Here is a 13,300-nt window from a genome sequence, read left to right on the forward strand (position 1 = left end):
GTAACCAGCTGATTCCCCCTGCTCATACAAAGGGTAACCAGGTGGGAAGCACCTCTTGGACAAGGATCACTGGACCTTTTGTAGAGATGCAATGTTATATCTTCTAGATGGTTCTGTAAGGTTAACGTGATAGTGAGTCACATGGTGTATGTCCTCTAGATGTGGTAAAGTTAACGTGATAGTGATTCACATGGTGTATGTCCTCTAGACGGTTCTTTTAGGTTATTGTGATAGTGAGCCACAATTCTGCATGATGATACTGATTGGGGAATCTACTTTCCCTTTAGACCCACCCATTCTTTCGATGACATTTTTGTTCCAACAGAGCCAAATGTAGATGTGATGGTGTGACTTTCTGCCAAATTACTCCCACAGCCCATACAGCCCACACCACATCAGACAAGAATTCCACTGAACCTGTTGTGCTTTAGGATCAAATTCCAGGGGTATTTTATCTCTGCCGAATTTAAGAGGCCCAGACCTGGCCTGAGGCCGCCGTGATCACAAAATGGATGCTTATATTTCTCTCTTTCGCTCTCATTCTCATGCTGTCGGCGTAGTTCTCCCTCTTTGATACTTCTGCATTTAGCACATGATTGTCACCATATGTGAACGTGGTCGCTGCACTGTTTCAAATTTCCCTTATGCCTCGACCAAAGCCACACACACACACAAACACACATAGGACGTACGTATCACAATCAGCTAAATCGGCTCAGTTCTACACACTCCTGCCCTATCACTTTTCAATGCCAAGGACACAGCACAGATGCCCCTCAAAACCTGCCTGCTACAGAAACCTCAAACACATCAGTCCAGCGAGGGCCTGGTTGGGAAGATGTGTCCACGTAATGCCATGACTCCTGTGATAGAGATTATTTCCAAACACTGTTAATGACTTAAGAATATAATAATCAAGTGACTTGTTTGAATATATTCCTGTGAATTATGTGCTTATGAAAGCAGGAGCATGGCTTTTCTCTCTCTGTGTGTAACTAGAATATTAGGTGCCACTAAGTCTGCATATGAACGATGCAGAGCATGTTTAGACCAGAGGAGATAAGAAAGGAACTGTGCTTCTTCCGACCTTGTGCAAAACTGCCATCCTTGCACGACAGGGAGCATCGGACGTGAGAAATCCACCACGTGATCATCCCTGCTCAAAGCTAAACTTCTGACTATATAAACTTTGTGCGAAGAGTTTATCAGGGCTTCACTGTCAGCCTCGGCTGGGAGGGGAGCCCAATTGCAATTGCTGTTGTTTGTCTGTCTAATAAATGTACTTTCATGCAGCTCCGGAGTCCTGAACTAACTAGGGTGAATTTTTCACCTATCATCCTGTCTAGTAATTTGAAGACTATCAACGCCAAACACACAACACTGCCCTGAATGAATACAATACTGTTTGAACTTGAACGTTCCTATTGTCTAATTTGCCTCTTCAAAGGAACAGGTCATCTGATATGCACGGTTGCCTGGAGACTAACTGAGCTAGCTCAAAATACACAGACAAAACCACCAGCAGACACTAACTGTCAGTGAGAGGTTGGTAACTGACAGCAACAAAAGGCAGGCAACCAATCACTTTGCTGCTTTTCTGGTTATGCTGCATGTTCAGGCATGTTGTTTTCTACTTTATCTAGATCTGCCTGTGCACTGACATACACTGATATGTTTGTCACATTTGGATGTGTTTGTTCAGTACCTATAGTTGTATATCAGATGATACATGAGATTTCTGAGAGAATAATGTTTAACTGTGGCATCAGCATTTTTTTAACAAGTTCTGTCGTGTACAGGGGTCCATATTTAGGCTCCTCGCTTTGTGAATGCATTCAGTTTTAGTTTAAGAGTGTGTGTCTTATTGACATAGTTCTATATGTGTGTGTGTGTGGCTTGAGCTGTGGTTTTTAAGCACAGCAGCAAATATACATGATACTTTCGATTTCGATTTCATGTTTTTCTCTTCTTGTAAGTCTCTACGTGCGTGCGTGTGTGCATGTCCCTCATACTTTACATTACTGTAAAATGTTGTTGGGAATCCAGACACCCAGGTTGGTATTAAACAATGAAGCTTTATTTATTTGACATGAATTAATTTGGTATTACTTTACATAAAAATATAATTTGGACCACTGCTCCTGTTGGTAACAAAAGGAACAACATATAACAACGCAAGATTAAGTAAAGACAAAAGAACTATCATTCCAGTTTACATAAAGTGCAAAGAAGTATAAGTAGTCCCCTGAGGTACGTTTCAGACCCATATGGTTAAGATGACAAGCCATGGCTTTTCTCACATCTTAAAATAGCTTAAACTCTCTGGCCTCACAAGACATTGGAGTTAACAGTCTTGTCTGCTCTCCTCTGAGCTTTCATCTACATAACCTCAAACTTTTTTGCCTACCTCACAGGCCTCTGATGACTCATTTTGAAAGATAATATAAGAGGCATATACTGTATCAGATCACTGAAGACGAGTACTGAGACAAAGGAAGCGGCTATGGAAGAAGCATACTGAGATAGTTATGTGAGAAGTATATGCTTGGTTCACACGCCTCCTTTACCAGATCTGCTTCCTAAAATCTGAATCTACAGAATGACCACCTCTCTGTCTGTGACCACTTTGCAAAGCACGTGTGTGTGTTTGTGTGTGTGTGTGTGTGTGTGTGTGTGTGTGTGTGCGTGTGTGCATGTATGCGTGTGTGTGCGTGTGCGTGTGCGCTTGTGCGTGTGCGTGTGCGTGTGTGTGTGTGATCTGAATCTACAGAATGACCAACTCTCTTTTGGTGTCCACTGTACCAATCACAGGGTAAATCTTCTCAAAGGGGCCAAACTCAGCCTGGAAGGTGTAAATGTGTCTCCTCTGCTTTGCATCAAAGAATCTGACCTGCCTGCCCTCCATATCCAGATACACTCCTACTCTTTTGGGGATTGGCTGGTTTAACTTGGTGACGGGGTCAGTGAGGGCCATTAGTCTGCCTAGTTGGAGACGGAGGGTCCAGTACCCTGAGGACGTGGTGAGATTGGTAAAGCCATGTCTGGGTGCCGACTCCTTTACTACACCTATCCTCCAATCAGAGCTCTCCCCCACATCCACCTCCCAGTAATGCCTGCCTGAGATAAAGCCCTGTGTTCCCAGGATGCAGAACCAGCCGTCATACTTGTGAGGAGCTCGCTGGATCCAAGCATGTTGTTTTCCTTTGCTCTCCTCAAAGGTGATTGACCTCACCCGCCGTCCGTCAGCAGAGATCTTGAGAGTGGGGTTTGCTGTCTTTGGGTCCAGGGTGATCTTAACTGAAGGACAAGGGGGAAGAATATTTGACAGTGTGCAGGCAAAGGACACAGAGGATATAAAAGGTCACTGTCACTATATGCATAACCAACATAGCCATGGATTTGCATTAGATTTGAATATTGGTGACTAGCAAAACAGCATACAAATGATCTCTTACCTGTTGATTTAGTCATCAACTGCCATTCTAAAAAACAGAGGGGCCTTCTGTTAACATGGTAATATGAGTGACATTGTTGCTAATGTGTTATTGATATTAATATTTTAACTATACAATGAACAGCACAATAAAGGAAGGATACAGTGCACTCTGTATTTTTATATTAAATAAAGAGCAAGCCTACCTGGGTTCAGTACTTTTCCTGGAAGAAAAGAGAAACAAAATGAAAAAAGACATCAAAGGCATCAGATGACTGACAGCATCAAATGACCTGACCCAAAATACCATCAGGAAACTACCTAGACCTACCAGTAATGCCGTGCACCTGTGAGGGCTGTACAGTTTCAGTTTCAGCCTCCTGTTTCAGCCCTTTTCTCTCCATCCCTCCATCCTCCTCATCCCTCTCTCTGGAAAGGACAGATGGCTTTGCGAGCTGTGAGGAGTAATAAAGAGAATGGTCTGGGGTTAGGTGACTGAGGTCAATGACACAGTGTTCTTCTCTGAATCTCATGCATTTACATTCCTTCTCTGTATCTGTCACTCCTCCACATTCTTTAGTGTAGGGGTAGTTAGATAACTATGATAATTGAGACTGTTCTGATTTACATCTCTCACGCATCCACATTCTCTGGTTATGAGGCTGGTTAGATCACTATGATTATTGAGACGATGTTCTTATCGGCATCTGTCAGGCATCCACATTCTTTAGTTCATTACCGGCAATGCTGCATGTAGCTGAGAGGCGTGTCCTGGATCAAGTTTAGACGCATACAAGGAGGATGAGCCATCTGTCAGCTGGAGGCTGCTGAGCGTCTGCCAAAACAAACACACAATAGAAGGGCACGATAAGGTTAATTTCCCCTTTTCACTGTATAGCGTATGCAAAGAATGTCATCATCAATTATAATCTATCTTTCATTATCTTGGTATGTGCCAATGGCAGAGTTATTGAACAACCACACCCAACACTGCTTACCTCTGCCAAACTGCGACAACGAAGATTTTTTAACACTTTGATCGCCTAAGGAAAGCAAACAAAAATATGAGTGCCATAACCCTTAGTGTGCAGAAAAGATTACCTTTAAGATGCGTGTCTCAACATACCACACGGACATCTTACCTTGAGTAAGGTAAAGGTTGGTTTGAGAAAAGGTTGTGAGTTGCATGTTCGTTGAGTTCTCTCCTTTTTAATCTCATAATCACTGAAGCTTCCACAACTCTGTGAAACTGCAAATGCTTCTGCAACAGAAAGCAGAACTGACACACTGGGAGAGAGCTGTGAAAGCATAGCAAGAAAATTTGCTGGCTGAATACCGTGTATAAATACATTTAGACTCCAACAAATAATTTTAATTGCATGTTTACATTTTGCATTGAGGCAAGACTCTGAGGTTCTCAGATGCAAGTGAAACAATTCAGCCTAATTTAAAAGCTATATTTTTACAGTTGGATTAAAAAGTGTATGGCTACAATTAACTCACTGTGTTTTGATGGACTCATTTCCTTTCACTTCCTTCAAATTAGTCCAATAAAGTCATGTCCCGTAATCCACAGAACATTATTCACACAGGTCTGCAACACTGAACTGCACACTGTGTCTCTGTAGCAGCCAGTTAAAAACACTTCTTCCTTCAGAACCTGCCACAACATGTTCCGCCCTGAGGCGTGAAACTCAAACAAAAACATGTTCCTCCCTCACATGTTGAGCAAATTTGACAGATAAAACCACTTCCTCTTTAAGACCTGAAAACCCACATTAGCTCCACCCACACATGTGACAAAACTCAAATACAAACAACAACAAGAACAGCATTACATTTAACCTCTTAAAATTTTGCAATTTTTGGGGCAATTTCATCTAAAATTGCATACCCAAATTCACAAAGTCTTATTTAAAAAAAAGAAAAGTCTTATATAAGATGGTGGCAGATTGCAGAAGTCATGTTATATAAAGAATTACAACTTACAAACCTTATAGGCTATGCTTTCTAAAATGTCTGAAAGATGTTGATAACTGTCCCAAATTGTAGTTGCTCTTTATTTTTTTTATTTCTCTGGATGCAAGTGGCAAGTTGAACTTTACAGGTCAGGTTTTTACATAGCATTGTGTGGCCACAAGGGTGAACTGAAATCTCATCCCAATCAAGCTTTATCTTATTGCGGAAAATTGAGGATTACCGACGACGAAAATGGGACCAGGAAATGTATCTGATGTGATGGAAATTGAGATTACCATTGATTCACATATTTACAATTACATTGCAACTATGCAGGCTCTCCTTTGTGTGTGTCTGCCATTTGCCAATTGATCACCTATGGTGAGGCCCTATGCAAACTAGTCCTTGTCACCTTTCCAGACTTCCCCTCTAGCCAGGGTGATTTAATACACACCAGTCCATTTAACATGTTGCCTTTTGTGCCTTTGTGTGTTGACCTTCCGGAACCTTCCTTGAGGTAACCTCCCCTCCCCTCCCACTCACCTCCCCTGTCCTACCTCTGAACTGTACCACACCCCAGTGATCTGTGACCTCCCATGGCAGACCTTATAAAAAGTAATACTGTACATTGAAAGCTAATCCGTTACCCTGTCTCATTTGATAAGGAACTGATTCCCTATAGGTTGTACGTGGAATAAACCTTCGAAACTTGTTGATTCATCTCGTGGTGCCTTTATCTTATCTGCAGAGTTTAGCCTAAGTCATTATTCCATTATTTGGTCCTTCTTGAGCTGGAGAGTTAATAACTCCCCGAATACAGCGCGGAATCAAGGCCAAGGCTCAAACATTGTGAAACGGGACAGGTAAGCTTTTTACCAACTTTCTGTGTGCAGAGCTTGTGTTGGGGTGAGAGACAGAGCAATTTAGGCATAAATATATAGCACTTAATTTAGCCTCAACTCTTTACATATCCAGCGCTAGGCGTAAAGTGCACAGGCATCGGATTCCAGTTTAAACCAGAAATTAACAACGTTATCGTTACGCGCGTGTTTTTATGCAAACCGTGCCGAACGTTGTACTAGAGTCGTGACTGTAGCGCGTGTTTTAGGTTAAACACTGTGCCGCGCGGACTAGTAAACGTGATCGAGACGTGTTTTACATGCACAATCTCAGACGTTTTTATCATTCGGCGTTTAGTAGACCTATGCATTTTTAAAAGCAGTGTCGGCGCTGTTATTGGGAAGGCACGAGTGCGAGACGAACTGTGTCTTGAGAGCGGCATTGGCTCTGTTTGTAACGCTTTACAAATTGAGAAGTCTACCATTGTAAGCTTTCGGTTAAATAAACTGGGTACTGTACGGATGTGAAAGAGGTCTCTCATCTGCTTAACCGGCCTCTGCATAAAGAAAGGTCCCGTTCGCTACAAATTACCTTCTAGTGTATTAATAGGACCATAGTGAATCAATCTGTTTGGTCTGTTTCACGTGCATTGTATTGTGTTTTCCCTTTGTTGTCTTGTCGCTGCAATCTCTTGGTCTGATTAATATGGCTACTTTAAAACCTACAACTGTCTCTTTAGCGCGCTTTGTTCTCGACACGCAAAAGAGGAGATGCGATAAAATGAAAAGAGATGGATGGAGTAGCGAGTGGGCTATTGGACAGAGTTTGGAGTGGTGGTCAGATTTAAAATGTGAAAAGAAAAAGGCAAAATATGGAATGTATTTGTGCGCTCTGTTGATTGATAAGCAAAATGGTATTTTAATTGATCTTAACCTTTCTATCGATGCAGAGCAGGACAAAAATGCGACTGTTGCCGAAGTTAAACTAGAGGTTACACCCCCTCCCACCCATGCAACTAACTCAAGTAATGTTTCTGCTCTCCTATGCTCTCCCGTTGTTCCTGGCCCGAAGATTTTGATCGCCCCTATGGCTCCAGTTCAACTTCAGGGACACGAACCGCCAGTGGACATTTACTCACAGGCTTCTGCAAACTATCACCATTGTTTTACATATAGTGAACAAGAATTGTCACGAAATGGCTTTGCCAACGCAGTTGATTTATGTGCATTCAGGCAAGCTGAGGAAGAATCATTCTTTGATTATGTTAAACGTTTCGAATATCGCTATAGGCGCTACTGTGAGGTGACGGGAGACTGGGTTATATTCAATTCTGATGTAATGATTCTCACTGCAATTTCAGGTCTTAAATCTGAACTGAAGGCCCGATATTTTAACACCCTGCCTCCGCTCAACACTTGGCCTGACTTTATACAATGGGGCCAGCGAATTGATGTCAGTTTAGCTGAGAGAATGCACTCTCTGAATATGTCGGCCACACTCATAGCCGCGGTTGATTGTGCTACAGAGAACTCCCCCAGTCCCTATGCAAATTTAACAGCCCCTTCTCCCATGCCTACTCCCGCAGGTAACAGCCCTCCTAAGCGAGGATCTTGCTTTGCATGCAAAAAGGATGGGCACTGGGCTGACAAATGTCCTAACAAGACGTTCAGACCCGGCCCCAAGCGTCACCAACACCGTAGATCTAATTTCAACAGAAATGCTAAACTCATGGAGCAAATGCACGAATTATTTGCTCATATGAACGTTAAACCTCAGTCAGCATAATGATTAGTGGCCTCTGCTTCAGAAACGTTTATGTGCCCGAACCCCGAAACATCGGTGAGCGCTCCAGCCACATTTCTCTGACCCATTCACGATTTTTAACGAGCCAAGGTCCCCCCCCCCCCTTTATGTTTCAGCTTAATATATAGTTAATGGCTTTATGATTATTTGCCTTTTACTCCCAAATCCAAATTCACCAAATTGTCGCTGAAATCAGTTATTAGTATCGTTAATTCATGTGCACCTTCGTGTATTCTGCAATATTGTGATAATTTATTGATAGCATCCCCACACAAAGCTCATGATTGTGGCAACTCCTAATTCGACATAAATGCATTAAGAACTACCAGAGCAGGGGCGTCCCTCTCTACCTTCAAGAAGCTCTTGAAGACCCAACTCTTCAGAGAGCACCTCCCTTCCTAACTGGCACCTTGGCTTAACCTGCCCTTATGCAGTAACAGGCCGCACTTCTTTTTCTTTCTATGTCGTTATATATTGTTACACCAAGTTTTGATGCTCCTAGCTTGATTGTTCTCTCCCTTGTACGTCGCTTTGGACAAAAAGCGTCAGTGAAATGACTAAATGTAAAATGTAAATGAGTCAAACTGAATCTCCGCAAACCTTCCGATTGGGCTATCTGAAATTACTTTCTGTCACATATTGGTAGCCACGGTCGAGCCCCCTTGCCAGAACGAATTTAAGTTATTTGTAAATTGCCTGTACCCACGACTGTTTCAGGTTTGCGTTCTTCTAGGCTTATTGAACTACAAGCGTAATACATTCCCGACTACAGCGTCATCGCAAAACCTCTCAATAATTATTTTAAAGAAGGCAATGGTTTAATGCAATCTAATAGGGGACAGCTCAACAGATGCCGACAACACATTTGAATGACAATTATGTTTTCCACACAGCCCTTTCTTATAGACCTGTTTGGAAAAAGAGGGGATACTTGACTACTATAGACACCGATTAGTCTCGCCAGCAAAATCACGACTGTCGTGGCATTGCTCTCACAAGTACTACCGCACAGTGTATTGTATGGAACAAGAGGGGAACGATCAAGCAGACATAAAAGCGAAAGTAACAGTCAATATAGGCGTCGCTGAATTAGCTCCAACACTAACAGCCCTATGTTACTGTTTTTAAAATTAATGTACAAATCAGAATATGTTAGAAAAATAAATCATTGTCTGTAACCCTCCAAAATGACCACTTTGAAGCATTTTCCTTCCAGCATAGAACAGATGATTAAACTCAATTTGATCTGGAATTTTTATATAATGCTTACATTGGTAATAAGACAAGATGCTTTAGACTCTCCATGATAAGTTAAGGGACCTTGCCCAGTAGGTTTGGCCACTCCCACATCAGTGTTAGTGGACACGTGCATATCAAAATCTATATGGTACCATCTTTCCCAAATCAAGAGGTTGCTTGACTACCCGCCGGCTAAATGTTGCATGTTGTACTAACTTACTGCTTCTGACGGTCATACCTGATATGTAAGTAGGTCTGGTATGGCCATGCTCGTCTTTATGTTCATGTCCCATGGGTTGTCTTTGTCTACTGTGAAATGTAATGTGCATATTCCATAAATCTGCCTATGTCAATCAGTGCTCTGCTCTGCCAACCGCCTCTGCTATGCATACTGTCACCTGTTTCCTGTCTCCTCAGATACTGTTCGGACGTGGAGACACTCAGGTTGTTGCAACCAGCTTCATCACCATCATCTGGGTCCAGAGGGCGCGTCGCAGACCAGGAGGATTCTACCATCACCTCCTGACCGCTACAGTCGTAGGCTGACGACCCCATCTCCATCATCTGGGTCCAGAGAGTGCATCGCAGACCAGGAGGATTCTACCATCACCTCCTGACCGCTACAGTCGCAGGCTAATGACCCCATCTCCATCATCTGGGTCCAGAGGGCGCGTCGCAGACCAGGAGGATTCTACTATTCCCCCCCTCCCAACTGTCTCAGTCACACCCAAGGCGCGGTTACATGAGGTCCTAACATCAACCACGGATTTCCTTCAACCTCTTCTCCAAGCTGGACTTTGCCGGCATTACCACCCAATGAACTGAATTGCCCTTGAATGTTTAGGCTCACATATGTTAATATAGTAGTCTGTGCAGGGAAAGGAATTAATTTGGTGAGTTGGGTTGGTGGATGCGCAGATATCACTCACAGCTTACAATAAGAGTTGTTGCACAGCAAAACTGCAGAAGAATTTCCCCTCTAAATGAGGTTTCGCTTCTGCCTGTGAGAGAAGGGCTAACATCCTGTTGTTTTTGACCAACCCCTCAAAATAGACGGAATTATTTGCCATTTAATGCAGGGTGTCTGAAACATTCTCCACATCCATTTAATTTCCTCTGTTTTCAAACATTCGGTCTGTTCTGCCATGGGATACCACAGTAATCACCCCTTATGTATGTTGCTTTTGACGCTCCTCGCTGCCTATGCTCACAGCTACCATGAAAACTTGGCTGTTGGGATGATGGTTGACTATGCAGAGAGATTAAATTATACTAACTGTTGGATCTGCCGGAATATGCCCTCAGGTTATACTGATGCCCGTCCCACATAACCTTGGAGACGTCCAAGGGAGTGTGGGCAGCGGTGTCAGGCCTGGTAGGTATCTTCCTGGCAATCACAATTATCTTAGCCGTCTACAAGACAATGGAATGTCTCTGTATTAGTCACCAGCGTCCACTCCAAGCCAGTTACTGTACAGGCTTTTGCCTCTGGGTCAACTCCTCAGCGTAGAATCATTGCATAGGTGTGAGCATGGCAGAGAGAAGTCCCATACACCTGAGATGGCTGAGTAGGTTATTGTTTTTAAATGTGAATATTTACATATTCAAATGGGGGACTGATGGAAATTGAGATTACCATTGATTCACATATTTACAATTACATTGCAACTATGCAGGCTCTCCTTTGTGTGTGTCTGCCATTTGCCAATTGATCACCTATGGTGAGGCCCTATGCAAACTAGTCCTTGTCACCTTTCCAGACTTCCCCTCTAGCCAGGGTGATTTAATACACACCAGTCCATTTAACATGTTGCCTTTTGTGCCTTTGTGTGTTGACCTTCCGGAACCTTCCTTGAGGTAACCTCCCCTCCCCTCCCACTCACCTCCCCTGTCCTACCTCTGAACTGTACCACACCCCAGTGATCTGTGACCTCCCATGGCAGACCTTATAAAAAGTAATACTGTACATTGAAAGCTAATCCGTTACCCTGTCTCATTTGATAAGGAACTGATTCCCTATAGGTTGTACGTGGAATAAACCTTCGAAACTTGTTGATTCATCTCGTGGTGCCTTTATCTTATCTGCAGAGTTTAGCCTAAGTCATTATTCCATTAGATGTCATTGGGAAGGGGCCAATCAATGACTGCAGTACTATAAGCTTGCTGCATGAGGAATGAGTGTAGCTGCCATGGCAACTGTGAAACAGTACTGGTTCCATGCCTTCATTGTGTAGACCAGTGTCCCAGGACGAATTAGCTTTTATTATACTTGAAATAAATATTTAAAATAATGTGCATCTTCTTTGGACGTTCATTTGAGTTAGTGATTGTACTGATCACATGGGTACATCCTGAGACAAACCCTAGTCATAACATCAGAAGGTTTCCAGACTCCATATCCAAAACTAATGTCATCTGACATCACTGCCACTTCCTCCCTATCAAGCCCACCCAGCCATATCCTCAGGAAACACACAACATTAACACCTTCCTGAGTTGAGTAAATGGGACAAACTCAAATATACTGGCACTACACTATCTTAGGCTTCCGGTTTGTCATTTTGTCTAGAGGTCACCTTCCTGAGTTAAGTAAATGGGACAAACTCAAATATACTGGCACTACACTATCTTAGGCTTCTGGTTTGTCATTTTGTCTAGGGGTTAAAGGGACAAAATAAAATAAGAAATGGAGATCCCCTTCCCCCTTCCCCAGCACTCCACTACACATAGCTGAAAGAGAAAGACAAAGTTGAAAGAGAAGAACTGTTTATTCCAAAACACGGGATCATAAATTATAAAGACTTCATGAGGGGGGGGGGGAGTCATAAACAACCCAAAGCTAGCTTTAAGGGGTGGAAAAAACCCTGCCTGAAAAACAGAGACAAAATCAAAACTGAAAATTACACTCCCTGACTAATCACAAACCAGGAGATGCCACATGAACAAATACAAATAAAATGGGAATTTTCCAACGCCACAGATAGATGGAGACTCAGTCAGGAGGATGAAGACTCGGTCAGAAGAGAGCATGGTGTCACATGAGGACTGACAATGAAACAGTTTAAGTATCCTAAACAAAAGAAGGGGTGTCAGCCAATAGCCCTGACTTTACATGAATATTAATCAGGCAGCTACTCTGATATGGGAATGGCCACAATGTCTGTTCACATGAGAAGTTGTTGAGTAGTGGGTCAAACCGTGAGCAAATGTCGGGAAGCCTAATTATTTGGTACAGGTGTTTCTCATTATCAATTCTGGTCTTTAATCATGAAATCTCGACATTTGCAACTCCTTCACAACACAATCATCTAGAATATGCAATACCAACTTTCTAAGGAAGAAGAGGGAGAATCTCCCTGTAAATGGAACTAACTCAAAGATACCGCCATTGCAGTATCATAGGGTTTGTGTTTGACTTTTGTGTGTACAAATTATTACATAATAACAAACTTTTAAAAATACATTGAGCTTACATGTGTCTATATTATGCATGGATACAGTGCACACTATTGGACAGTAGAAAGTGAGAACATACTTCCTTTATTACTGATGGAAATGAGGGTGTCAAAGAACATACATATATACATACTGTACATACAAATAACTACTATTAGGGATGGACTAGGATACATTTGTTAATTTGTTTATGTTTGTCCAATGTTATAAAGTGATTGCATTCATGATGGGGTCTATTTATTATTCATATATGGAGATTCATCTGACAGACACTGTTATCCAGCAACAACTTTCATTTCATACAACTTTGGTGCGTGTCGCATTGCATGCTGCACGTGTATACAGAAAAAGAATGGGCCTCATTCTCAATCGCAGTTAAGAAGAATTTCAGAGGGAATTTCTTCTGAACTCCACTTCAGGTGGATTTAGGAAAACATTTGCATCCATGAAAGTTTTCACATCTGACAAAATGTAAATGTACATAAACACTACTAATGGCTGGGCGTGTATGTATGCAAATCCAGGTGCACGTGAACGCGCTTTCAATTTAAGAAAACTCTACCCGCGGAG

The 13,300-nt window shown here is 42.5% G+C and overlaps 1 protein-coding gene across 1 annotated transcript; it reads right to left on the reverse strand.

Moving 5' to 3' along the window:
• Nucleotides 1–2,764: 2,764 nt before the first annotated feature.
• On the reverse strand, nt 2,765–4,662 carry LOC308365603 (butyrophilin subfamily 3 member A1-like; the record flags this gene model as incomplete). Its single annotated transcript, XM_080839070.1, has 7 exons — nt 4,576–4,662; nt 4,432–4,476; nt 4,173–4,268; nt 3,765–3,888; nt 3,640–3,657; nt 3,456–3,482; nt 2,765–3,297 (listed from the first exon to the last, which is right to left on the reverse strand). The coding sequence occupies exons 4-7, from the start codon at nt 3,835–3,837 to the stop codon at nt 2,765–2,767; spliced, it is 651 nt and encodes a 216-aa protein (XP_080695196.1). The 5' UTR covers nt 3,838–3,888; nt 4,173–4,268; nt 4,432–4,476; nt 4,576–4,662.
• Between the last annotated feature and the right edge of the window lie 8,638 nt (nt 4,663–13,300).

This window comes from Sprattus sprattus (genome assembly GCF_963457725.1).
Source record: "Sprattus sprattus genome assembly, chromosome: 5".
NCBI classification, from domain to species: domain Eukaryota; kingdom Metazoa; phylum Chordata; class Actinopteri; order Clupeiformes; family Clupeidae; genus Sprattus; species Sprattus sprattus.